Source organism: Ciona intestinalis, chromosome 9, assembly GCF_000224145.3.
Source record: "Ciona intestinalis chromosome 9, KH, whole genome shotgun sequence".
Classification (NCBI taxonomy): domain Eukaryota; kingdom Metazoa; phylum Chordata; class Ascidiacea; order Phlebobranchia; family Cionidae; genus Ciona; species Ciona intestinalis.
Genome location: NC_020174.2, coordinates 4,607,574 through 4,634,828, shown reverse-complemented (window position 1 = coordinate 4,634,828; position 27,255 = coordinate 4,607,574). Strand labels below are relative to the sequence as shown.

At 34.7% G+C, this 27,255-nt stretch overlaps 4 protein-coding genes and 1 long non-coding RNA gene across 8 annotated transcripts; 4 read left to right on the top strand and 1 right to left on the bottom strand.

The window, feature by feature from the left end:
* Nucleotides 1–652: 652 nt before the first annotated feature.
* Nucleotides 653–21,041, bottom strand: LOC113474483. Its single transcript, XR_003396142.1, has 3 exons — nt 20,951–21,041; nt 19,620–19,623; nt 653–667 (listed from the first exon to the last, which is right to left on the bottom strand). It is a non-coding gene; the product is annotated as an uncharacterized LOC113474483 (long non-coding RNA).
* On the top strand, nt 1,069–2,733 carry LOC104266050 (peptide chain release factor 1-like, mitochondrial). The gene has a single exon (XM_009861429.3). The coding sequence runs from the start codon at nt 1,124–1,126 to the stop codon at nt 2,420–2,422; it is 1,299 nt and encodes a 432-aa protein (XP_009859731.2). The 5' UTR covers nt 1,069–1,123; the 3' UTR covers nt 2,423–2,733.
* LOC100183803 (ribosomal RNA processing protein 1 homolog A-like) lies at nt 2,714–7,550 on the top strand. Its single transcript, XM_002128092.4, has 10 exons — nt 2,714–2,950; nt 3,219–3,326; nt 3,685–3,851; nt 4,123–4,289; nt 4,568–4,657; nt 4,972–5,133; nt 5,458–5,627; nt 5,729–5,838; nt 6,044–6,945; nt 7,300–7,550. The coding sequence occupies exons 1-10, from the start codon at nt 2,775–2,777 to the stop codon at nt 7,456–7,458; spliced, it is 2,211 nt and encodes a 736-aa protein (XP_002128128.1). The 5' UTR covers nt 2,714–2,774; the 3' UTR covers nt 7,459–7,550.
* LOC100175971 (calcium-activated chloride channel regulator 4-like) lies at nt 7,827–27,255 on the top strand. 3 transcript variants are annotated; one of them, XM_026835762.1, is made up of 23 exons: nt 7,827–8,697; nt 8,923–9,060; nt 9,328–9,417; nt 19,577–19,637; nt 19,885–20,011; nt 20,268–20,457; nt 20,685–20,930; nt 21,215–21,436; nt 21,776–21,889; nt 22,015–22,194; nt 22,500–22,751; nt 23,063–23,230; nt 23,379–23,481; nt 23,682–23,761; nt 23,957–24,053; nt 24,351–24,474; nt 24,684–24,823; nt 25,122–25,305; nt 25,595–25,769; nt 26,073–26,199; nt 26,480–26,551; nt 26,736–26,825; nt 27,083–27,255. In XM_026835762.1, exons 1-23 carry the CDS (start codon nt 8,542–8,544, stop codon nt 27,172–27,174), a joined length of 3,228 nt encoding a protein of 1,075 aa, XP_026691563.1. In that variant the 5' UTR covers nt 7,827–8,541; the 3' UTR covers nt 27,175–27,255. The 3 variants fall into 3 exon arrangements, with proteins under 3 accessions (XP_026691563.1, XP_026691564.1, XP_002127942.1); XM_026835763.1 differs by having other exon boundaries at nt 9,328–9,433; nt 19,593–19,637; XM_002127906.4 differs by lacking the exons at nt 7,827–8,697; nt 8,923–9,060; nt 9,328–9,417 and adding exons at nt 18,568–18,808; nt 19,200–19,337 and having other exon boundaries at nt 19,487–19,637.
* Nucleotides 10,248–18,261, top strand: LOC100177544 (calcium-activated chloride channel regulator 4-like). 2 transcript variants are annotated; one of them, XM_009861497.3, is made up of 19 exons: nt 10,248–10,337; nt 10,632–10,881; nt 11,166–11,387; nt 11,634–11,732; nt 12,026–12,208; nt 12,349–12,600; nt 12,960–13,127; nt 13,366–13,468; nt 13,740–13,819; nt 14,213–14,303; nt 14,545–14,668; nt 14,790–14,929; nt 15,281–15,464; nt 15,864–16,038; nt 16,352–16,478; nt 16,723–16,773; nt 17,076–17,141; nt 17,416–17,505; nt 17,815–18,261. In XM_009861497.3, exons 2-19 carry the CDS (start codon nt 10,744–10,746, stop codon nt 17,904–17,906), a joined length of 2,385 nt encoding a protein of 794 aa, XP_009859799.2. In that variant the 5' UTR covers nt 10,248–10,337; nt 10,632–10,743; the 3' UTR covers nt 17,907–18,261. The 2 variants fall into 2 exon arrangements, with proteins under 2 accessions (XP_009859799.2, XP_026691566.1); XM_026835765.1 differs by having other exon boundaries at nt 16,723–16,739; nt 17,093–17,141; nt 17,815–18,077.

Below are 27,255 nucleotides of genomic sequence, written 5' to 3'. Positions count from 1 at the left end.
ATGTATTTCGTCCCTTCGGTCACGATAACGAAAAAAAGATAGCCTAGTTGACAAACGCGAAAAGACTTATTTTTCTTCGCATGGCGGGGCAACGACAGTCGTCATAGCACGGGTGTTCTGTTTCATACACCTCCTGCCAGCTCATGAATTCCCCACAGAAATAAAAAAGGATAGAACGCGCATCTCCAATGTCGGTAAAGGAGAGAGCATGATACACTCTGCTCTTTTTTTGACTTAATTTAAAGTTATAATTAAACAACTATTTTCTAGTATATATATATTTCTAATAAACCGTTTGTTTGAAGTTTTTAATTAAAATTATCAAATAATTGAATTTCCCAAACAAATGGTAAACTGTAAGCGTTAACCTACCAAATAACTAAACTGGCCTAATAAACTTGAGTAGTTGGTTTAGTTTTTGAAATAAACGGCTAAAACTACTATGCACCTATCTTTTACAATGGAAACTGAGCGAAATCGGGACGGAGTTGGCGGTCACGTGAATGGAAAAAAGAATATATCACGATTTTGGAAAGTTGTGCGTTCTACTCTTTTTTATTTCTGTGAAATTCCCACATAAGTAACTTTGTTTTATCGGTGCTTAAGACGTTTTTATTTTCTATTTCGCCCAAATTCTACTGTATTTGTTAGGCACATAAAATCAGCTCTCTCTCTCATTTACCGACATTGGAGATGCGCCTCCTATTTTTTTTGTTTCTGAGACCATATGCTGAGACTCACAGTAGAGGTGTCTACATTTGGCCTAGCCGCCCTCACATAAACATAAATTTCTTCCTCCTATCCGTTTTAACAAAACTCAGAATGTCCATGCTGGATTTGTTTTTATTTTTGTACTGAAGTAGGTGACTCGTTGCACCGGTGAAAAATTCTCCGGTACATAGCAGAATAGGCTGATGGAAAGTGTTAGAGGTTGGTGGTTAGGGGTTGATGGTCATAGGGGGTTAGGAGTTAGTGGTTAACTAATAAGGTGGGGGGATTCTTCACTAGTATCTCGTTGTGTGCTGAATAATGTGTATATAGTTTTAATATTCTCAGTACTATTTTGTATTTATTTTAGCAATATTTGAAATAAATACGAATAAGGATTTGTAAGAAACCTGTAATGTTATGCTGTAGCAGATTGGTGCAACTCACGACAGTTTGTGCCAAACTCAAACATTCTACATTGGGGGCTTGTTTCGGCATATTCAGATTTAAAAATGAAAGATCCAAAAATTGTTCCAGTTTTCGCTCAAATGCTACAAACGCATTTGCGGTTGATGACCAGAAACTTATAAAATATTTTTTCCACCTGAAAAAATTAAACGATGAGTTCGTAAAATCTAAACATAAAGGGGAAAACAGACAAGCCTGGCCAGCGCTGTTGTTAGAGGAGCTTGGTGGAAGAGGAAAGTCAGCAATGGAAAAGTTGTTCAATATATCTGTTGTGGTAGAGACGCTTAATGAGCGCCTTCATGATTTGGGTGAAATTGAAAAACTTTCCAAAGAATTTAAATCTGATGAAGAAATGTTTAAAGAAACAGAAATTGAGAGACGAAGCTTGGAGGATGAAATATCGGAAATAAAAACCTCCATAGTCGAGTCTCTGGTGACTGATAAAGATAGTGAAGATAATGATGGTGCAGTGTTGGAAGTTACACCTGGTATTGGGGGTGTGGAGGCTGCTATGTTTGCTACAGAAATATTTGATATGTATCAAAAGTTTTGCCACAGAAGTGGGTATGATTTAGATGTGGTTGAATATGACATGGGCGAAAACGGGGCGCTGGTTAAAGCGAATGCTGTTGTTTCCTCTGGTGATGGGTATGCTTACTCCCTGTTTAAGCATGAAGCAGGAATCCATAGAGTTCAGCGCGTGCCAAAGACTGAAAAATCTGGCCGACTTCATACAAGCACTGTGTCTGTCGCTGTGTTGCCCAAAAGCAATGAAATATTGCCACCACTGCAGCGTAAAGATTTAAAGATAACATTCAGTAAGTCTTCAGGTCATGGTGGCCAGCATGCAAATTCAACCTTGTCCTGTGCAGTTGTGTGTCACATACCTACAGGCAACATAGTAAGAGTAGAAGAAACCAGGTGTCAGAAAACAAACCTGGACCGAGCACAACAGAAGCTCACCCACATTGTGCATAGTGAAGCAATGAAAGCCAAACAAGCGCAAGTCAATTCTGTTCGTCGCAAGCAGACAAGAAGCAGAGAAAGATCGGACAAAATACGAACCTACAATTTCCACCATAGTCGAATCACTGACCACAGAATAGGCGTCACACTTAGTGGAATTGAAGAGTTTTTAAATGGTGGGGCTGTATTTGAGAAGTTGTTATATAAACTGGAGGAGAATAGTTTATCAGAAGAACGAGCGGCTGTAATTCAAGCTTTAATTGATGAAGCCAATTTATAGTTGTTTTATTTTTTTACAAATTATACTTATTTTCTGATTTATTATGATATTAATGATCATTAAAGTAGTCGTTTTATGTCTTAATATTTGACCTTAACCTAAACAAAAATAAAGAGAAATATTTTTGGGAATTTGACTTAGTTTTCTAGTTATTTCATAACTTAAACTGCTGTGTCTAGTGTGTACTAGGCACTTATGTTGTTCGTAACATGCCAACTCATACTCACAGTTCCCATATCATGCTTCACTGTGATTTATTTACTCACTTATTTTTGTTTTAAATTATTAGACATAATATTACAAACTTATCGTAGGTTAGGGTAGTAGCATTGTAGGAATCTTGGTAAGTAGAATGACTGTTGAAGCCTCATCCAAACATGATGTACCACTATCATCATGTAGTGCTGTGGAAGCAAAGTTTGCGCAGAGGCTCGCTTCAAACGAGAAGAAAATAAGGGATCGAGCGTTTAAGAAACTTCGACAGTTTATGATAGCAAGGTCTGTGAAGCAAGAAGGGGGATTTGTAAGGTGAGGGTTGGTTTATATTAAATGTTTATTTCTATCTTAGCCCACGATTCTTGGGAGAGGTCTACAACAGGGTACAAGTTGGCAGGAAAAAATGTTTCGGCGAACTGGTACAACATGAATACCAGTATTTTGAGCTTTACATGCGGTAGTTCATGCCACAATAACTTTTTTTAGGCTTAATGAGATATGTATAAGTTGCATGTGTAATCCCATTTTGCAATCAATTCGAATATTTCTATTTTAATTTATTCCCTATTAAAACATGCAGAAATGAAATGATCAAAATGTGGAAAGGATTGTTCTACTGTATGTGGATGTCTGATAAACCACTTATTCAGGAGGAACTAGCCAATCAAATGGCCCAACTTATAACACAGTATTGTTTATTGTTTATATGTTATTTGATTTTTTAAACATACCTTTGGATTTACATTTAAATTTTTGTGCTAAAACCAAAGCAAAAGTGGTATGTTTTTGCACTAGGGAACCGAATTCAGAATTTTCTGTACAATAGTCTAGGAAATCTACATAATTGTATGCAATCTGTTTCACAATAGTCTAAAGTTTACTAATTCCGGACTTAACACTGCTAGCTTTTATAACAGAAGTAATAACTTATAAGTGGACATCAGGGTGTATGAGCTGTTATAACAATACCTACTTTCGTTGCACGCCATGCAAAGAAAATAAGCTATTTATTGAAACGGATTTATTTTTATTTTATTATTTCTTAGACTTGGTTGCATGAAGACAAGCATGTTGTATTTGGAAACATTCCTTGCTACGATACAAAGGGAATGGTTGGGTATTGATAGATTGCGAATGGATAAGTTCCTTCTACTTACCAGATTTATGCTGCGTAATGCATTTGAATGTTTGAAGAACAAAGGCTGGGAAACAGGTATGTATTTTATACAGATTTAAGAAATTTAGAGATTCAGGCCAAGGTTGGCTCTTTACTCTGTCACCCAGCACTCAGGGGGTACACTCATTATGATCGCAGGGTTGGAGAAACTGTCATTAAGTGTCGTGCCCAAGGACAGATACGCCCACGATGGTGGCAGCATCGAGTATTGAACCTGTTACCATTTCATTACAATGCAAATATAATGTTAACACCAAACCACAGTGTTCATTATGTATTGTTGCTAACTATGATGTGTTTATTGTAGGTGACATTGGTTGGCTGACGAGCATATTATCCAACGGCCCACTATGCAGCGTTGCACCCACCGCCAACCCAACCAGTGGTCCAAGTCTTGGTATCCGCTATCATTTTATTGATATTTATTTAGAGGAGCTTACTGCTTGTGGGATTGATTCATTGGAGCCAGAAAAAGTGAGACTTTTAACAAAGTTGTAGTTTAAAAGTAATTTTAAGGTTAAGTGGAGTACTAAAATGCTCTTTTATTTTGGTCCATTACCCAACATTGTATTGGCTATTTGTATATGCACATAACTTTTATACTATATGTTTAAGGTCATATGGTTGGGTATACCGAAGGACCCGAGATTTAATTTTTCCCCAAGCCTCCAGAGTTCTACAATCATTTTTTTTTATTTTTGAATAATAAATATTTTCTACTAAACCTTCCTAAAACATGGTTTTATTTTAAGGCCACAGATTTGTTGCTTCCATTTTGTTCGTTAGTCAACAATACATCGGTTATTGAGTTGAAAGAAAGAGTGGCTGAAAAAATATTCCAGGTATTTAGTTGTTGTATGTTGAAGTTTTAATTAAACACAACTCAATTTGAGGTAAGTTATACTGTATTGTGGATTCAAGAGCCACACTTTTATTTGACGCTTTTACTCAAGTAGTTTTTCCTTTTACTCTTTCCAGGAAACGCATTTTGGTATGCCCCTTTAATGCCCAAGTTTAAATGTTTGACTTTATCTTAACAATATCACTCAAGATTTTACCCTCATGTTAGATGTCTTCACAAAAAAGCAGAGCCAAAATTATAAATCTAAAAAACTGACGCCTATAAATGGTGTTGAAATTATGTTTATTTTTGCAGGAAATAATCGACCAATCAGATGCCGCGTTGAAGTTAGTGAGCGAGGTGTCTGGGGAAGCCCCTCCTGATCAACCACGACTCAGCTTTGATTACTCAGGAATCGCTGACTCGTTGTTGGAACAAACAAAGCAACCTGGGGCGATGGCCCGAAATAGAAAAAAGGTTTATAAAATTTTGTTAAGTTTTATTAAAAACTGAATCTACATGATCAAAAAAATGTATCACCCACAAAGTTACATACGTGGTACAGGTGTATGAAACGAAACACTCTTTATAACAACTGTCATTGCCTGGACATAAATAAGTTACATTCATTTTTTAATAAACAGGAAAAACACGTTCAATTATTCATAAAGTAGTTGCCCTTAGGAAACAAACAGACTTTTTATTTTTAAAATTATAAAATCTTTTTTCTCCTAACAAATTTTCCTTTGTTTTACTAATTTTTCTTATGTTTCACTTTTTTAATCAAACATTATCCTCCAGGTTTACCAGATCATCCAGAACTTCCGTGAGGTTGCATCCGGAAACCTTCCATTGGATGACTTTCCCAACGTACCTCCCGACTCTGATGATCTTCCTCAGTGGAAGATGGAGGAGAAGATGGTGAAGGAACAAGCATGGGAGATGACTCAGGAGCTGGATAAGGAATATAGGTGGGTGGGGTTGTTTGGATGTTTTTTTTATGCAACTCCTGGTGTGTGAACAGGCTATGAATGGGCTTTATACGGATATAAAACGGCTAAATTTGTTTCAGAGAGAGAAAAAAAGAGAAAGAAGAGAATCGGAGTCGAAAAAGAAAAAAGAAAGTTGTAGTTGATGATGTTTGTGAAGTTGGTGGGACAGTTCCTGTGGAAACTAAAACTGGTAGGCTACTATTATAAGAAACTGATTACAAATATAAGATGTGCAGAGCATGAGCTAAAAAGCTTGTGTCCGAGTGTCATGTTTTTTAAAGCTTTAGCAAATCTTAGCACATCCATACATTTATATTAAATTTTTAGCACACCCCTTATGCTTTGTAGGTAGTTTGTAGCAGTTTGAAAACTCATGTATATTTATATTATTGCAGAAAGTGCAGATAATGTGGAGAAGAAATCGAAAAACAAATATGCGAAACCTAAACCTGAAAAAAAAAAGAAAAAAAAACAACAACAACAACAACAAGGAAGTGCTGAAAATGTTACGGATTTAGAAAATTATCAAGCTGATACGAATGTTAGTGTGGCATCAAATGAAGCCGAAAATACCCAGGACTCGACCATGGAAAGTGTTTTAGTTGGATCTGCATTCAACGGTTTAAGCAGCACCTTAGAGGGAAGCTCTGGGGATTCTGAAATGGATTGCACAGTTACAGAGTTACTTCCAAGCCCAAAGAAAAGTAAAGTTCCTGTTGAAAAAGAAATAAATGAAGTTTCAGTAAATATAGAGAATGTTGTTGTATCGCCTGTAAAAAGGAAAACCAAAAAGTCGAAGAAAAATGTGACAGCTCGACAGAAAAAACTGGATTTGTTGAAAGAAATTAAAAATATTGAAAAACCCCAGGATGTTGAAGTAGGTGAACAAAAGAGTGAAGATGTAAAAGACGAAATTAATTCATCCCAGGGTGAAGATTGTGGGAGCAAACACTTCATGGAAACTACAAAGCTGACTGTTAAAAAGAAACCAGTAAAACAAAGCAAGCAAAATACAAAAAGCCAAATTAGCGAAATTCCAGAGCCAAATGTGAATGTAAAACCCATCCAAGAAAATGTTGTTGATTCCACTGTTTCAAACCAAGTTGAAAAACCGATCGGAAAAAGTAAAAATAAAAAGTTTGCCACCTTCTCCACGACACTACAACCCACTGCTGCTTTTTTTAAAACTGCCGCATCGAAAGCCAAACCTAAAACACCTCAGGCCAAAAAACGACCTTCTGCAATACCTGATGTGCATTCTGCTAAAAGGGTTTCATTTGAAATGTCAAAAGTCCAGGTATGACTTGAATATTATCTCACTATTTGTATTCGAAGTTTTTGTTTTGTGAAGATTTTGGTACGTTTGTATAAACATATGAACATGTTTTTTTGATAAAATATTAACTTCAACAATTATTTGAGCCAAAATATTAAAATATAGCCAAAATATAAGATATATTCCTCATTTTGGCTATCAAAACTAGCCGTTTTAATAAATATATGTAACTTAATTATCTTCACTTGATCAGGCAACAACAGTTGTTATAACAAGATTGTTCTGTAAAACAAAAAAAAATCATAGAATAACATGACCTTGTATTCAAATGTATTATTTTTAGATTTCATTAGTAACTGACTTTTTTTTCAACAGATACAACCCTTCCATAAAAACGAGAAGTCGTCAGCAGTTAGCCCCTCTCCATTGTCTATTCCTTTTGATCCAGAAAAGACACCAGATTTTGGGTTACTGAAATCAAAAGCAAAGCGACAAATTACCACACGAAGATCAAAAGCTGCAGAATTTTTCTGATATTTTAATTGTGCAATTATTTGCATTACACCTTTGGTTGCCTTTACTTGGTGAAATATAAGCAATAAATGAAAATCATGTGGTTTGGAAAATTTACCTGGTGTTTATTTCAACTCTGTCACAATTAAATTCTAATCTATGTGGGTGAGGTCCTTTTCCAAGACCTAAGGTTAATTCCACAGTTGCCCCATTACCACAGGAATATTTTCTACACACTATTAATTTTGTAAAATCAGTGTTAAGATTGCTTTAACCAAAGTTTTTGTAGAAAAACTGTAACTCAAATGAGTGGTCCTAAATTGTACCAGAACTGCATTATAATTGCTGATGTTCACATACGGAAATGTATAAATTTCAAAATCTAACTTTGTCCACAAATTTTTGTGTATGCTAATAGATAAGTTGGTTAGGTCATTTTTGTGAAAAATAAAGTTAAACAATTAGGCCTTACTTGTAACTTTTATTGCTAGATATGTCTAGTTAAATGTGGATTAGGTAGGCTAGGCCTAATGGTTAAGTAATACCCTTTTCCAGATTGTAGGTTTAATCACACATGGGCCTTGATGTCAGGCCATATTAAATTGTTTTTCACAAATTTTCCGCAAGATTTATCACTTAATAAGCCTTCCTCTGTCGTAAAACTGTCATTTCAGTTTGCTCATTTAGTTGTTCTTTGCATTCTATTCTACCAGGGTGAGATCCTACAGCGAGACACACCATGGAACCTGAGATTTAGGCTAGGGGTTGCTAGTTACCCTAATTAATTTCTAGCATACAAAAGGTAATTTGGTTACGAATAACCCAAAAAAAATAAATAATAAAGACCTTATGTTTGGCCTGATATATATCTCTAAAGTCATGACTATATCACCAAAGTAATAAAAGTAATAAAACCTAATTTATGATCATCACCCACACAGTTATTCTGTTAGCTAAATACACAAGTCTGAAGTTTAATTTATTAAATTCAAATTTATACAAACATTACACTTACTCTAATTTAAACCAGGTATAAATACCTGAACTGCATCAGTTATGGACTCTCATATGTAGAAATATTCTGTTTGAAACTACCCAGTTAACATGTTATCTGTTCAAACTTTGTTTCTCTTTTTATCAGTTACATCTATCCATGCAGCTTTTGATGATGTTACATTGGTGGGGAATAAATACAAAGGGATTGTTGTCGCAATCAATCCTTCTATACCTGAAGATCAAGACTTAATTAATAATATAAAAGTAAGTATTATGGTAGTGCGCCAACTGTGGCTTAAATATCTCATCTATATAGAATAGAACATATATATTTATAATATTAAGAACTGTGTCGTTCTGCTAATTTTCTTCTCTTCGCTGTTTCAATTAATCTGATCTTCGTTAATGTATTCGAAGAGATAAAAAATAATTTGGGATGTCTCAATTCAATTACAAACCAATCTTTAATATTTCTAAACTTTATTCCAGGCCTTATTAAATGAAGCTTCCCCAATATTATGGTCAGCCACCAAGAACCGAGCTTACTTTGGTGAAGTAACCATCCTTGTGCCTTCTACATGGACAGGGAGTTATACACAAGCAACACATGGTCAAGTATATAATAAGGTGAAGACTTAAGATTTGAATAATTATTTAAAATTGGTGGTACATTTTAAATTATTGAAAATCCCTGTTTTTGTATATTTTAATTTAAATTGTATTGTTTATTTTATGCAATATATTGTAGCGGTTGACTGTGCCTCACAGAAAATCAACTAGTTTGAAGTATTTTTGTATACTCCACTTTCTTTATCTTTTCTTACGATTTATTGTCTATTTCTTGGTAAAATCATATAATATTTATATAACTGACCCTATACCATTTTATTCTAGGCAGATATAATAGTAGCTGACCCCAACCCACAATACATGGACACTCCATACACAATTCAATATCAACAATGTGGAGACCCAGGAGAGTACATTCATTTGACACCAAATTTTATAAACGAAAAAAATGATTTTGTTGAAAATTATGGAAGTAAAGGTAAATGAACAAACAAATTTTGCTCTGGCTACTTTTCCATACTTTTCATCCATAGTGGTTCCATCAAAATAGCGTTTACCTCTAGTGTGATTTAACGATTGTAGTTTTGCTTCTAGTTCCCTTCTCTTTGGTGTTTAAATAATTTGATCTTTGCCATCCTTTACAAATGAAAAATTACTTGTCAATTAAAACATACCACTTTTAAAATAATAGATAATGTTAAAACAAAAACACATATTTATGGTTTTCAATGTAATTACCATACTTCGAACTCAATACCACATAGGCAAGGCTCTTGTTCATGAATGGGCACACTTAAGATGGGGTATTTATGATGAATATGCATCAGAGGGATATGATCCTTTCTATTATAGCAGCACACAATATGTTCAACCAACCTTGGAAGCTACAAGGTGAACACTATAATTTATAGCTGGTTAATAGTTACCAAACTATTTGTATAATATATTTCGGGGAATGTTTGATTTGTGTTGTTAAAGGACTGAGGTTTTGTCTGCCATGCAATGAGACATCACTAGGATTTGTCATTAGGTTTCTTGTCCAAAGACACACATACGAACACAATAATAGCAGTGTTGAGTCTCATACCTATATTCATTCAGCTATAGACAGGCAACCACTGTCCCAATATATGTGTGTTTAATACAGATGTCCATTATCTGTTGCTGGAATGATGTTGTATCTCGACCCACTCAGCGGTAAGTTTGAGTTTTGCACCTCAAACCCTGAAAACAACTTCTTGCCTGAAGAGGGGTGTATATTCTTCCCTAGAAGCAAAGAAGGTCAACCAGCAGACCTCAGTGCATCTCTTATGGCATTCCAGTACATGGATCAGGTATGTATTATTATGCATTCCCATAGGACTGAATGGGTGAGGTTCACAGGAGTTGGGATCATATATATATATATGCGTGTGAATGAATGGAACTTTTGTTTTATATGTTTGTGACTTTGTGGCTGATTCTTCTGTATGGTTAATAATTTTAACCCAAAGGTGATCTATTAGTAGCTGTAATGAGCATCAAAACCAGAACCTTCTGCTTACGATGCAGATGCCTAATCACTAAGCCACCGGCGGGACCACAAGATTGGCATCTAAATATAAGTTTACAGCTTTTCTCTTACACAGGTCGTTGATTTCTGCCACAATGATACAAATGACCCAACCAACTTGCACAACAAGGAGGCACCGAATGAACACAACAGACTTTGTGACCAAAGAAGTGTATGGGAAGTCATGAATGGCATCCAGTGATTTCAAACAAGGAAACAACGGTCCAGATTCATCGCGTAAAAATATACTTCCAAAAATCAATGTTCGGCAACAACCACCGAATAGATATGTTTTGGTGTTGGATACTTCTGGAAGCATGTCTGGGGTAAATATGTTATCTTGTTTAAAAAACTTTATGAATCAAGAATTTGAACCTCAGGGGTGTTGTAGCAATAGCAATTTGTTTAACAATTTATAGAGCAAAAACACCTTAAAATAAAAGAATAATTTTTCTATTCCATAGCGGAAATAAAGGGGTAAAAACTCCATTTAGCAGATAAAACGTTTTAGTAATAGCTTTTTTCAACAAAGGAGCCAAAAAGTCTCTATAACATTATGTAGCAAGAGTAAAAGAATGTAAATAATGATTCTGTAAATTATTTTTTACAGTCCAGATATGAAAACATGATGCAAGCTGCAACTGACTTCATCATGACATATGTCCCTTTGTCAGCAGAGGTGGGGATTGTGGAATTTGAATCCGAGGCTTCCACACTGTCGTGGTTAGTAATGATAAATGGTATTGCTGAAAGGAATTATTTGAAAGACCGTTTGCCCAAGCCACCATCTGGAGGAACTTGCATAGGCTGTGGTATTGAACAAGGAATAAAGGTAATATTTTTATATTTTCTACTACACGGTATGTGGACAGTGTTCCAAACATAGGCACCAAACCTGTGGTTGTAAGTAGGTAGACATCCCCTGGAGTTTTCTATACTATATTACCCAGTAACTATTGCAACCAATGAGTTTGATTTGTATACAGAAAATCTATGTCTAACTATCCCTGCCTATCCTGCATTTTAAAAAGTTTGCTGCCTTTGGGTCCTAACAATTTTATATTTTATTTTTTTTCAGGTGCTTGGTAATAGGGCAGGTCATCTTATTGTGTTAACAGATGGTGAAGAAACGACAGAACCGTATGTTAACAGTGTGAAAGATGAAGTGTTGGCAAAGGTTAGATTTAAACATAGGTTTTAATAAAATAAATTCAGACCCGTGTTGTCATAGTGATTGGTTAATCTGCCGACTTAGATGTTGTGGGTTTAAGACTCAATGCTACCATTGCGGGCATATGTGTCTTTGGGCAAGACAGCTAATGGCAATTGCTTATAATGACTGCTGTTACCCCCCGCCATGCGTGGATAAATAAGTTGCTTTCAATCTTTCTTACAAGTCTAAAAAACAACTGAAACTGTACAACCATCCTGTGCATCTGTTATTTTTAAATATGTCATTTCAATCAACAGCAGAATGTTGTTGTGGATTCTATATTCTTTGGGCCTTCTGGCAACCTTGATCTACAGCAACTTACAGAAGACACCGAGGGCATCATGTATTATAATGATGTATCTGATATAACTGGGTTGAAAGAAACTTTTAAACAACTTGCAGAATCTTCGGATGGGAATTTGTATACAAACACATACCAGGTAAGGAATTTTAGTTTGTCATAACATAGCTTTTTGGGATTGTTAAAATCAAACAGAAAACCCATATTACATCGATGGTCATTGCCCCATCATGCAAGGATAAATAATTTATTATTCACAACCAAATTTAACAATCACAGGTTTATGGCAGAACACACACTTTATCCCTACATGATACCGAATCTGGATCCTTTACTATTGATTCTACCATTGGCAAGAACAGTGTGTTCTCATTTTCATGGTCAGGCGTTGATCCAGCTCCCACCTTTGATGTTAGAAGTCCAGATAATTCATTATATTGCTCCAATACTAAAGCTGGTTGTTACATTTCTTCTGTTGTTTCCGTGGATGCTGAATTACGAACTGCTTCTTTTGTATTTAAAACCGCACTGGTATGCGTTATTTTGTTATTATTAAATCTAATATGTTGGGTTATAGTTAACTCTGGCCTAAATCTCAGGTCCCATGGCTTGCCTCACTGTATGACCTCACCCATAAAAATAGAATGTGCATACTCAATGTTAGGAAATGTTGTTATGTCATGCAGTAGCCCAGAGGATATGGGATCAAGACTAGACGCTGCCACCATTGTTGGCATATGTGTCCGTAACTACAAACCTTGATAATGTCTTGCCGTATGGCAGACAAAACATCAAGTGCCTTAAGATCACAAAAAGAACAATTTCTAAGATCACTTTTAACACACCTGGCGACAACATATACATATAATCCACAATGTCTTTTGTTACAGACTGGCAAATGGTTATACACCATTCATACAACCTCTGCCTCACAAACAGTGAGCGTTATGGTAACTTCAATGGCATCAAGTGAAGATACAGAACCAATAATAGCTGAGTCAGGAATTTCAAGCACTGATATTTCTGCTGGTGGACAAGCTCTTGTTGTTTATGCTAAGGTGAATTTATATGCATTGAATTGTAACTAAAACATTATTATTGTTTTCAAAGGTAGATTAAAAAGTATTGTACATGCTGTTGCAAAGATGTGAATAAAATTACAAAAGTGAAACTATGGGATGTAATTGTGGGATGTAATTGCATTACCTGGAAACGTTGGAATCATTAAGGGATGCTGTGTGTCGAAGATCCCATTTGTTTTGAAAATCACCAGATAACTATTAATTACATTTCCAGGTAATGCAAGGATATGAACCCATAATAGGAGCCATTGTAGATGCTACAATCACTTCAACTAGAGGCACAATCACCACTTTACGATTGGCAGATACTGGATCTGGTATGTTGGTTGCTAATAAGAACTTTTTGAAAATGTCCAAAAGTATATTCACCCACAAAGTTACATACGTTGTAACTTGTAACCGGCACGTGGTATATGTAACAGAACACCCGTGTTATATATTAACTGTTGCTTCCATGCAATTGTGGAATAAATAAGTTACATACGAGATTGTAAGCTGGCACAAGATGTACGAAACAAAACACCTGTGTTAAAATGACTGTCAACGGCCGACCATGCAAAGATGTAACATTTATTCATATTACCGCAGCACCTGACGTTCGTGCGTTTGACGGAATTTATTCAAAATATTTCACAAAGTTCACTGACAGTGGAAGATACTCTGTGCAGGTTTGTTGAAACTATCTTAATTAGTCAGCGCAGTGCTACAGTGGTTAGCTTGTCTGCCTTTGGCCACATGGATAAAAAGTTGCTTACAGTGTTAGAATGTATGTGTTCCTTTTGCTAGACACTTAAGGACTATTTATCCAATCTAGTGGTCATAGTAAGTTGTCCAGGTTGTCCAGCCATACAGAAAAAATGATTCCTAGGGTTTAACAGCCACTATTGGTAACTAATGCTTTTTTATTTATTTCATCTTACGCGTGTCATATTGACTCTTGTTGTTTATTCCTATCTTTTGGAATTACCAGCAAAACTTTTTGCTGTTGTAATTAAATGTGACTTTTGTTATATAGTAATGAAGGGATAAACATAAACCATGCTATGTTAATTATGTTATAGATCACAGTATCTGGTAGAGACGGGACAATTATAAGTAGAAAGGGAAAACATTCGGCTTCTGCTTACAACCCAGGATATGTAGAACAAGATGGTAAGATAGTGGTAATTCTTACTTTAAAATGAAATCTGGCCTAAATCCGAAGTCCTCTTACTATTACCTTATTCATATAGAATAGAAAAAAATACATATCTTATTATTTTTTTACAAATACTTATATTTTACTTACATAGAGTACGGAACTTTTAGTGCTTAGGATCCGAATAGAACACTCATGTTGCAACGATTGTTGCTGCTCCACCATGTAAAGCTAAATGTCCGTCATTCATTTCAGGCACAGTGGTACCGAATCCGAACGGACTTACCGATCCAAACCTACATAAATCTGAAGGAACAAATGTGAACGAGATTGAAGCATTTTCACGAGTTGTATCGCCAGGAGGTTTCTCATACAACCCGTATGTATAGGACTAATGTTATACGATTTTAGTACTAATTTTTTAAGGTTTTTTGATCTTCGCAATTGTAAGAAACCTGTTTCTATAATAATAGGCCAGCTAAAATATTTTCTATTTCTAGTCCATCTGGTTCAAATTTTGATAGTTTCCCACCAAGTAAAGTTATTGATCTGAAAGCAACGCAACTTGATGCTTTGCAACCAAATAAAGGAATCGTTTTGACTTTCACAGCTCCTGGTGATGATTATGACTCTGGTACAGGTGGGTAGTGGATATAGGCCTATATGCTGTTCTACCCTATATATGTGAGATCCTATAGTAAATCATGCCATGGGGCCAGGAAATTAGGCCAGAGTAGGCTCTTTACCCCAACATTGCATATGCACATTCTATGTTCTATATGTATAATGTCCTATGACAAGGCAGGTCATGGGACCTGATCTTTTGACCTTCAAAGTTTTCCTAAGACCTTCAAAGTTTTCCTAAGACCTTCAAAGTTTTCCTAACATCATAACTAAACTTTTGCCAGAAATTTAGTTGTTGAAAAACATTTAAATCAAATAAGTTTTTATTTCGGAGAAGTAGCCTACATCATACATATTTTTTCAACAGCAAGCAAATACGAAATCCGATATCTTTATGAAAGTGCGAGTGATCTGGTAACATCTTTTCAATCTGGATATGAAGTCAAAACTATTGATGTAATTGAGGGAGATTTAACAAATCCTGATGTTGCTGACTCTATTGAACGTTTTGTCATCAAACTTAATGATCTCCCTGATAAAGATCTGGTGACGTGAGTGGTATTTATACTTGGATTAACTGAATGTATTTGTTTAAAATAGCGTGGCAGGGGCAATAACAGTTTTACGAGTTAGCGCATAAATAAGTTTGTGGACGATTATTTCTGGGTGTTTTTATTTTTTTGTAATGAATGGCTGACAATTTAGACAGCGCATTAGTGACCACAGGGTTGGAGCCATTGCCGCTAAGTGTCTTGCACATAGACATATAGACCACAATGGTAACAGCATCGAACTGTATCCTCTTAGCTAAAAGCATACAACCATTGCACCACAGTGCTGGACAAACTGTAATAGTTCAAATAATTGTTGAGATGTAATGGCTATGGTTACTTCTCTTAATGGCACAGTGATGTCAATTTGATATTTACAAATAATGTTGTTGTACATAGAGTTGGGTTTGCAATGCGAGCAACCGACACATCTGGCAACACTGCTGATGTTTCTAACGTAGCAATGATGAATCTCTTTCTTGCCCCCCCACCACAATCTTGTGTTGACAAATACGGAAAACCAATCAGTGGGGAACCATTTGAGAAACCTGGAGACTGTCTACACTTTTACCAGGTGTATAGTTTTAGTTTTTTTCTTTTTTTAAAAATTTGTGCTTTTTGCCTGGAATTACAATGAGAATGTACCCATGTAACATATTTTACCTGATTTTTTATATAAAACCTCATTAACTGAGTCGTCTTGCCATTCGTACTTGATTCATCTTGTTATATACATTACAAAAAATTTTGCCCAATATGTCACATTGAAGATTTCTTTACTAATAGCACATAATTTTTATTCCAGTGGTAAATTGGCTACATGTTACAGTGGGATTGTAATTTTTCGTTGTTTTATTTCTACATGTTTACATAGAATTTTAATGCAGTGCTCCAACGGCGAGCTGTCAATCCTCTCCTGCCAAGATGGTACGGTGTTCAACCCCACTATATCTGTGTGCGATTACCCATATAATGTCCCACAATGTGGTGGATCAGTTGTACCTCCATTTACAGGTGAATTTGTAATTAAAGTAATGTTGTTTACATTTTGAACTGAAAAAGTATGGTGTCAATTTTTTTATTCTAAAAGTATGATGTAACGTTTCTGGATCATAAAAAAATTTGAAGTGAAATTTTTTATTTTAAAAAATGTGATTTGAAATTTTTCCTTAAGGTCTATTATCATTAGACATGGCTATTTAATTACCAACAGCAATTTTTTTTAAAAATTTAAAATTTAATTTTATATTGTTTACAGAACCTCCTACCCTTGCAACAACTAATGAAGGAAGTGGTTTCCCACCTGCTGGTAAACTATCACAATATAAATATACTATAAGATTAAACTCCAGTATTCTTTGATTATTTGGAGCCTAGGCCAATACTTATTTTGTAGGTAGTGACCCATAATTTGTTATGCCGTGTCTTGCGGTTGGTCCTTCTTTAAATAAAATATATCATATGCTTATTTGTGGTAATGGCCCCGAGTGTGGCCATAGGCATGTCGCCATAAGACCTCATCTAAATAGAATTTAAAATCCTTCGGATACAATGCTGCCAAAAACCTTAATGGTACCATAATTTTACAACTTTTATTGTATTACATTACAGAAGCTACAACAATACCCGCAACAACAACTAATGAAGGAAGTGGTGACCCACCAACCCCCACACCTGGTAAGCCACATTAATATAACAATATTACAGCACAAGTTCTAAGAGCAGGAATCGAAGCTGCTACCTTTGTATATAACCCTCGAAAGTTATTCAATTGTTTTTTTTATGGTTTTGTATGTATTGTCAGCCAAACATTAAAATAATAATCACCCACAAACTTACACACATGGTAACTTTGACATGAACTGTATGAAACAAGGATAAATAAGTTACATTTATTCTTGTTGTCTATCTACATGACTTGCAAAATACCTAATACCTTATTGTTCAACAGTAACTTGCATAGATGGAAATGGTAAACCTATCACTGGACCACCTTTTGCTAATTCAGCAGATTGTTCACATTATTATCAATGCAGCAATGGTAAGGGGGTTGTTACTTATATATATATGATAATATAATATACTACGATTTTAAAATAGTATATGTGTGTTATTAAATAGATAGGTTGACTTCTTTATAAGACTTATGGATTTGTCATTATATTTGGAATGATTGTCAGTATGTGCTGCAAATTAGAGTATTATTACTCTATTAATAGCTACCTGAATATGACATTAAAACTTTAACAAGCATCATAACTTTTTGTAAGTGCTATAAGATTTAAAAATTAGTAATTATTTTTTACAAATTTATTTTTAAATTATATCTAAAAGTCTTTTAATATCACAGGCTACTTATACTCCATGGCATGTCCTGCTGGTCTGGTATTCAACCCAATTCATGAATATTGTGACTGGCCTGTCAATGTTCCAGGCTGTTAATCAATTAATTCAAATCAATTCGTAAGATAATTCCATTATTTTTAATCAGATTTCTTTAACTTTAATTAATGTATTTTTAATGTTTATACAGATGGTCTTTGCTAATTTTATGTTTCTTGTGTTTAATTTATATTTAGGATGTCTGTTTGAATAATAAAATATCATGAAACTTATTCAATTAACTCTGAGATTAAAGTCAGTCATTTTTATTTTTTATTAATAAATCATTTAAGCTATTTAATCGTTAAACACTAATTGCCTTTAAATTAGTTTTTTTTGCATTTAACATAAACTTGCAAAGACTTGCTCCGCCCTAATTCCTAATTCAAATAAAATAATAAATATTTTTGTGAATGAGTTACAAAGTCTAATTAATATTTGCAAGTACTTGCCATAGAAAACACTTGTGGTTTAGAATAAGTCTGTCCCAAGTACAGAAATAGAAATTTTGTTTGTGTTGCTCTTCAAGATGTTTGATAACCATCTAGTCTATCAATAACACATAGACATAATATAACACAACAACAGGTGTGGCCTCATATACGAGGTTATGGTAGCTGGAAGTGTTTGTAAAACTCTTCAAAAGCTTTTAAGTATCAAAATAAATACATTAAAAGTAAGGTACAGATGGTGGATTCACATTCACTCTACAAAACAGCTATTTATAAACTGCAACACAATGTTTGGAGTTATGCATTGTATATAAGTCAGCTCAGGATTTTATATATTAATTATTTGAAGTCACTATGTATTTATGTAAGCTATTCCTACTGCTTTCTGTAGCAGTGAGTGTATACGGGGTATTTAGTGAAGTTAATTTAGTGAATAACGGTTATGAAGGAATTGTTGTTGCAATCAACCCTTCTATACCAGAGGATGCAAGTCTGGTTGATAATATTAAGGTAGACAACTATACATTAATAAGCATTGAAGTTTAAATTAATTAATACATTGTGGCAAAATGATTAGCGCACTTGCTTCTAACCCTATGGTTCTGGGTTCAAGGCTTGATTCTGCTACCATTGTGGGCATATGTGTTTTTTGGCAGGACACTTAGCGCTAATTGCTACTACCCAGTATTCTAAATAATAGGTAATCACTTACAAAGAGTAAAAATAAGCTACATGCATGGTAACTCATACGCAGGCACGAGGTGTATGAAACAAAACACCTCTGTTATAACAAATTTCCTTTCCCCCACCATACAAGGACAAACAAGTATTTTATTTGGCTGCTTTATTTTTCTCAATTCAATTACACACCAATCTTTAATACTTCAAAACTTTATTCCAGACCTTATTAAATGAAGCTTCCCCAATATTATGGTCAGCCACCAAGAACCGAGCTTACTTTGGTGAAGTAACCATCCTTGTGCCTTCTACATGGACAGGGAGTTATACACAAGCAACACATGGTCAAGTATATAATAAGGTGAAAATAAAATACATAATTTGTGGCTGAAAACAAATATGGCTGAAAATTTTAACAACCATAAGTGTATTTTTCAAATTCAGGTTGTACAATATATTGAAACTCAATAAGAAAATTATATATTTACAATTTATTTATTTTTGTTCTAGGCCGATATAATAGTAGCTGACCCCAACCCACAATACATGGACACTCCATACACAATCCAATATCAACAATGTGGAGACCCAGGAGAATACATTCATTTGACACCAAATTTCTTAAGTCAAGCCGGCTATGAACAAAACTATGGAAACAAAGGTAAGGGTTTTCTCTTTAATCATTAGCAATAATTAAACTAAAACGATATATATTTTTCAATATCAATACTACAGTTTGTCGCTGTGATACAGTGGGTAAAATATCCTAAAAATCCAAACCATGATGCTGTTTCGCTGTATAGAAGACAAAATATTAGTCCTTAAAAAAATTTTAAAAAAAAATGATTTCTAGAATACCTTTTTAAGACTTACAGTAATTATTATACTTTGAACTCAACAACACATAGGCAAGGCTCTTGTTCACGAATGGGCTCACTTAAGATGGGGTGTATATGATGAATATGCATCAGAGGGATATGCTCCTTTCTATTATAGCAACAGAGGAGGTGGTCAACCATACATGGAAGCTACAAGGTAAAATACTTTCAATAAATTAATTATCTTGTTTACTCTGTTTTGGTAAACTAACTCTATGGTTATGAATATATGTTTGATTTCTCCTTACATGGCCAGTTACCATGTATGTAACTTTGGGTTGACCTTCCTAAGTGTCATGTCCAAGGACTTGCGCCTATCATGGTGCCCTTGTTGCTTGTTAAAACTGCAGTAATATAATTGTATCCTGTAAATATTACTCGCATTGTGCATTCACTGCAAATATTAACTACAGATGCCCATTGGCCCTTGGTGGAGTGACACGTTACCCCAACCCGGCTAATGGTAACCAACTGGAGCACTGTACCTCAGATCCAAACAACAATTTCCTCCCATTAGAGGGTTGCTTGTTCTTCCCATTTAGTGAACTCGGCCAACCAGATGACTTAAGTGCTTCTCTCCTGTCGCATCAGTTTGTAGACCAGGTGATTCTGCATCTTCATGGTGGGTTAAAATACATCACCTACAAAGCTGAAATGTGGTGACTTGTAACTGGGGGAGTATGAAAAATAATATTAATAATGACTATTGGTGCCCTGCCATGGATATTTAAGTTTAATACGTGGTGACTTGTAAGCAGGCACGAAGTGTATAAAACATTCATTCACAACACTGCCTATCTGGGTTCATCTTACTTCATATTCTTGTACAGGTCGTTGATTTCTGCCACAATGATACAAATGACCCAACCAACTTGCACAACAAGGAGGCACCGAATGAACACAACAGACTTTGTGACCAAAGAAGTGTATGGGAAATCATGATGGCATCCAGGGATTTCAATGCTGTCAATCATCCAAATCCAACATTGGAAAATATTCTTCCAACAATTAATGTTCGACAACAACCAACAAACAGATATGTTTTGGTGTTGGATACTTCTGGAAGCATGTCTGGGGTATGTATGCATCATTGTACAATTATAACAAATTCTGTAAATCTGGCTCTGATCTAGTGCTAATGAAGTTGGATGATTCTTGTAAAAAAACACCAGTAACGATCAAGTGCTTTGAAAAAAAACACACTTGAAGAGACTGGTGATGCCGTTTTAGGCAAAATATACCTTTTGTAAGAAAGTGTTTGTTGGATTTTTTTTTAATATTTCAAAAAGACTTGTTCACATAGAAAGATTACTTTCGTTGATCTCATTATTTTTGAAACATTATGATAATATTTCTACAGTCCAATTATGAATACATGATGCAAGCAGCTACTGATTTCATTATGACATACATCCCTAAAGGAGCTGAAGCAGGAATTGTAGAGTTCTCTTATACTGCTACCACCCTCTCACAATTGGTATCAATAGAAAATAAGGCTGATCGAGAATATTTGGCATCTAGATTGCCTGGTCAACCTGATGGAAGCACGTGCATAGGCTGTGGTATATTGAATGGCATAGAGGTAACATGTTCATCCTATTGTAATTTCAGATACAATCAAATATTTATTAATGTTACCAATAATAATGCTATTTCATAGCCAAGTTTTACATTTATTTTTATTTTTACCGCCTCCGCACAGCAATTAGCTGCCTGCCTCTAATTTAATGGATTGTCTTAATTGTCAGCCACAGTATATAAGAAATAATTTTAAAATGTTACACTGATAAACGGATACAAGGTGTATGAAACAGAACACCCCTGTTGTATCGACTGTTGTTGTCCCGCCACGAGAGGATAAACATGTTACAGTACATACTGCATTATTAATTTGGATAAAAAAGTACATTATGTTGTTTAGGTTCTTTCTAATCAAGGTAGAGATCCAGCAGGAGGCCAACTCATTGTGTTAACTGATGGAGAAGAGAATTACTCACCTTATGTAAATGATGTTCGTGATAATGCTATAGAAGCGGTACGATTTTGAAAGATGTTTAAAATAAAATATTTATGAACTCATTTTTAAATTAACAATTTTTATACCAGGCTGATAAAAAACTAAATTTTGTTTTTAGTTAAAATGTATTATTGTTTTAATAGCATGTTGTTGTCGATTCTATCTTTTTCGGAGCATCTGGTAATGGAGCATTGCAACAACTTACAGAAGACACCAAAGGCACTATGTATTATAATGATGTGACTGATATAACTGGATTGAAAGAAACTTTTAAACAACTTGCTGAATCTTCAGATGGAAATCTCTATACAAACACATACCAGGTAATTTAACTATACACATAATGGATTCAGTGTTTTAATATCATGAGATATTTTGTTGGTTTACTTTTAAAGATATTAAACTGATAATTGTTACTGGGTGAAGTCATGTATTGTTTCCTTTCTAATTAAATCTTTTTAAAGTGTAACAGTCACGTCTATTTTTATTTTAAAATTTTGTATTTCTGTTTTAACCATAAGCATGTTATAACCACTGTAGTTTAATTCCACCTTTTCGCGTTTGTATATTATTCTACCTTCATTATCGTGACCAGAGAGACAAAATAAAGTCATTCATTTTTCCTCAGGTTTACGGCAACACATATTCATTAAACCGTCACGATGATGCTCATGGAAGATTCAGTATTGATTCCACCATTGGCAAAAACACTGTGTTCTCATTCTCATGGTCCAGCATTGACGTGCCACCCTCCTTCCAACTGACAAGTCCAGACGGGGAAATTTATTGCAGTGAGCCAGGATCAACATGCTATGATACATCAGTGATAACAACAGATACAAACCTCATGACAACAACTTTCAAATTTTTAACTGCCACGGTAAAACCTATTATGTTCTATAGGGGGGGGGGGTCCTGCAGCATGTCACACCATGGGCCTAAAATTTAGGGCAGTGTTGGTTCATCACCCCACATTGTATATGCACATCCTATTATAAATATGTGAGGTGCCTTAGCCAGGGATGTCATAGGATCTTGGACAAGGGCTTTAATGGTTGGGAAATATTTTCTTGACAGCTCAGCTAATGTTATATGCTCCCGTCTTGCGCTTACATATGCTAGACATACACCAACATAGTGAAAGGTATCATTGTCATACAGTAATGGTAATGAATGTGACATTTTAAACAGGCAGGGAAATGGCGCTACAGCATTGAGACATCTTCACATTCCCAAACAGTGAGCGTTATGGTAACTTCAATGGCATCAAGTGAAGATACAGAACCAATAATAGCTGAGTCAGGAATTTCAAGCACAGATATTTCTGCTGGTGGACAAGCTCTTGTTGTTTATGCTAAGGTGAATTAATGTAAAAACTTCTACAAGGTTTTGCCAAAAATCATATTTTTATATTTAAAATTAAAAAAAAACTGTTGTTTATGTAATGGTGAGATCAATTTGAAATGATTTGTAAGAATAAGAATATTATTATTAATTACATTTCCAGGTAATGCAAGGATATGAACCTATAATAGGAGCCACTGTAGATGCCAGAATCACTTCAACTGAAGGCAGAGTTAAAACTTTAAGATTGGAAGATACTGGATCTGGTATGTTGGCTCAAAACAATTCAAACACATGTAAAATTGTTTTAATGTTTGTTAAGTCTTATTGGAATCGCATGGCAAGAGGTGTATGAAACAGAACACCCAGGTTATATAGCAAGGGGTAAATAGTTACATTCATCTTCATGTAGGGTATTAAAGCAACATCATGCAGTGTATAATATTAAAGTATGTTTTATATACAGCACCAGATGTAAGAGCTTTGGATGGAATTTATTCCAAGTATTTTACCAAATTCACTGATGCTGGGCGCTACTCAGTTCAGGTAGGGTAGTTAACATAAATTTATTTTATCTTTTCTATAATGATTACAAAGATTAAATTATTAAAACAATTAAGAGAAGGGTATTAGCAGCAAAATGAGAAATGTTAAAACATCTTGGGCATAAAAATTAATAACAAAAAGTTACAAAATGAGAATCAATTAATATATTAACACAATTATATTTTCTGCTTCCAGATTACAGTAACCGGGGAAGGTGACGGAAGAACGGTTCTGAGCAGGAAAAGAAAACGTTCAGCTGCTGCGTATAACCCTGGATATGCCCAACCTGATGGTTAGTTTGAATATCATAATAATATATTAACCTGTGTGTGTCAATTGATTAGGTAGCAAATATTAAAGATTAACAAACAAAAAGATAGAACATAGCAATAAAACAACACTTGGTAAAACTTACTTTTGGTTAAAAGTGTTTTTATAAAGAAGACTTTGTTTTTTTATATTCAACCAATTGTGCTATTTACTTTAAAATATATTACTTTTAGTTTGCACTCCAGATTCAGTAAATTGAGTTCAATTTGTGTATGCAATAATCTTTTTAAAATTTACTAATACTTACTTTGTACTCCAGGCACAGTGGTACCGAATCCTAACGGACTCACCGATCCAAACCTACATAAATCTGAAGGAACAAATGTGAACGAAATTGAAGCATTTTCACGAGTTGTATCGCCAGGAGGTTTCTCATACAACCCGTATGTATTGGAATATTGTTTTTACTTTTTTAAAGTTTATCTGAAACAAATTTAAGTTATTTAAACAGTAAATTTATAGTAAAAGATTTGTTGCTAAAATATTGTCCAGCACTATGACCTGTTTCATACTTGTGGTAACAACATAAATAAACAAATTTGTTAAAGTACTGCCGTATTAATAGGCCAGCTAAAATATTGTCAATTTCTAGTCCACCTGGTTCAAATTTTGATCATTTCCCACCAAGTAAAGTCATTGATCTGAAAGCAACCCAACTTGATGCTTTGCAACCAAATAAAGGAATCGTTTTGACTTTCACAGCTCCTGGTGATGATTATGACTCTGGCAGAGGTGGGAGGAAGTTAAACTAATTATAAAACAGAAATACTTTTATGGTGTATAAATGAGCGAATAAATATAACTTATTTATCCCTGCGTGGCGGGCATCTGTTTTATACACTTCGTTCTTTCTTTTGAGTTACCACATATGTAACTTTGTGGATAGTGATTTTTGTGTATGGCTGACAATGGTGTTAAATGTCTTGCCCAAGGACAGATACGTCCACAATGGTGTCATTGTCGAACCCCCATACAAATGTTGAGCCTGTAATAAACGACTTCCAAATGATCATACATATTTCTTTAACAGCAAGCAAATATGAAATCCGATATCTTTATGAAAGTGCGAGTGATCTGGTAACATCTTTTCAATCTGGATATGAAGTCAAAACTATTGATGTAATTGAGGGAGATTTAACAAATCCTGGTGCTGCTGATTCTATTGAAGGTTTTGTCATTAATATACAAAATATTCCAAATGAAGACATGGTTATGTAAGTATATAATTAAGTTAAGTTGCAACAGTTTTATTTTTTGCAACCATATGTAGGCTATATCATTGAAGGGAACTGTATCATGTATGTAACTTAGTGGTTGAATTGATGTATGTAAGTTTGTGGGTAAATTGATGTAGGTAACTTATTTATTCTTGCGTGATGGAGCAAGGACAGTCATTATAACACAGGTGTTTTGTTTCATACACCGCATGCCCACTTAGGATATACCAAGTATGTAACTTTATGAGTAATAGATTACATTAATTTCAAATTTCAATAAATTTAGAGTTGGGTTTGCAATGCGAGCAACCGACACATCTGGCAACACTGCTGATGTTTCTAACGTAGCAATGATGAATCTCTTTCTTGCCCCCCCACCACAATCTTGTCTGGACAAATATGGAAAACCAATCAGTGGGGAACCATTTGAAAAACCTGGAGACTGTCTACACTTTTACCAGGTGATCTTATTTTTATTATTTTCTTCAATTATTAAAACTGTTGCATTTGTATAACACTGAATGTGAATATTTAATAACAGTGACCGCTTTTGCCTTACTTTTTTTCGGAATGCGAGAATACTGTGGCATTTTGTTTCATCTACCAACAAATCGGTACCCATAGAAAGTGAAAAGGTATCCCATTTTACCCCATGTCTCATCTTTACCCAGCCTTCTATATTAATTCCATAAGTATATGTATTGCTGATTATTCCCTTATACGTATCAATCCCATATTAAAATGTTTGTATTCTCATTTACCAGTGCAGCAACGGTAAGCTTGTGGTGTTAGAATGTCAGTCTGGAACCGTGTTCAATCCAAATCTATCTGTGTGTGATTTCCCTGAGCACGTTCCTGAATGTTCAAACGTCGTGTTTCCTTCTTCAACAGGTGAAAGAAAATTTGTTTATTGTTTGGTGGTATAAAATTTATATGTTCGCGCCATGGCACAGTATTGAGTGTGCACGGCTCTACTCTGTTATTTGTAACGACCACGCATATTTTTTATTCAAAAGTTAACATGTTTTTAACTGTGAGAGTGTTTTACCCACTGTCATTTTGAGAGTATATCCTGTATTTTCGTTGTAAATATTTTTTAACTTTTGCTACCAGAATCGAAAAAAACAAATAAAAGTTATTATTATTACAAGCAAATATTTTGCATCCTCAGTGAGCCAGACTCCCCAACCTGGCCAAACAACAACAGCAACCGAAAATGTAGCTCCACTGCAACCATCATCTGGTAATTATATATTATCGATTCTTTGTTTGTAATTTCTCTAAAATATGACCAATCAAAGTAACTTGTAAGTGGGCACGAGGTGTAAAGCAGAACACCTGTGGTATACCAACTGTCAACTATCATTGCCCCGCCACACGACTGAGTCGAATAAACGCGCCTATTAAATTATTCTTGAACATTGCAGCATCGTGTAAAGACAGCAAGGGGCAATCCTTGACAGAAATAGCATTTGCGGATCCTGACGACTGCTCACTATTCTACCACTGTAGCAATGGTAAATATCTTGCTGTTACATTTTTTAAATCACTAAATTTCCTGAAATTTTAAATTGCGAAAAATTATTACTTCTGCTACCAGGCATAATGCGTATTGATCTTTTTTTTTTTCGACTAAACTGGTATAAAAATGTTAATTTTATTACAACAATTCAGATATTTTACATTCTGTTACTTTTACTACCAGGCACAATGTCAAATAATATTTTTCAGCTCTTCTTGTGTCAAATAATAATGACAATATTTATATCTTTAGGAATCCTCTACACGATGTCTTGCCCATCTGGTCTCGTGTTCAACCCAACAATGGGTTACTGCGACTGGCCGTATAATGTTCCTGGATGTTAAATCAATTTTATTGTGCAGATTCACTAATTATTACTTCTTTAATCGGTGGAAAATATATAATAAAAAAATTAAATTAAAATA

Bases quoted from the DNA above. Each gene is read 5' to 3' on its own strand.
- LOC104266050 (XM_009861429.3), top strand. From the start codon at position 1,124: ATGTTATGCTGTAGCAGATTGGTGCAACTCACGACAGTTTGTGCCAAA.
- LOC100183803 (XM_002128092.4), top strand. From the start codon at position 2,775: ATGACTGTTGAAGCCTCATCCAAACATGATGTACCACTATCATCATGT. The intron at 2,951-3,218 runs GTGAGGGTTGGT...TAAAACATGCAG, and splicing joins CAAGAAGGGGGATTTGTAAG to AAATGAAATGATCAAAATGT. The intron at 5,134-5,457 runs GTTTATAAAATT...ATTATCCTCCAG, and splicing joins TGGCCCGAAATAGAAAAAAG to GTTTACCAGATCATCCAGAA.
- LOC100175971 (XM_026835762.1), top strand. From the start codon at position 8,542: ATGTTATCTGTTCAAACTTTGTTTCTCTTTTTATCAGTTACATCTATC. The intron at 9,061-9,327 runs GTGAAGACTTAA...ATTTTATTCTAG, and splicing joins ATGGTCAAGTATATAATAAG to GCAGATATAATAGTAGCTGA. The intron at 22,195-22,499 runs GTAATTTAACTA...ATTTTTCCTCAG, and splicing joins TCTATACAAACACATACCAG to GTTTACGGCAACACATATTC.
- LOC100177544 (XM_009861497.3), top strand. From the start codon at position 10,744: ATGGCATCCAGTGATTTCAAACAAGGAAACAACGGTCCAGATTCATCG. The intron at 13,128-13,365 runs GTGAATTTATAT...TTACATTTCCAG, and splicing joins CTCTTGTTGTTTATGCTAAG to GTAATGCAAGGATATGAACC. The intron at 15,465-15,863 runs GTGAGTGGTATT...TGTTGTACATAG, and splicing joins CCTGATAAAGATCTGGTGAC to AGTTGGGTTTGCAATGCGAG.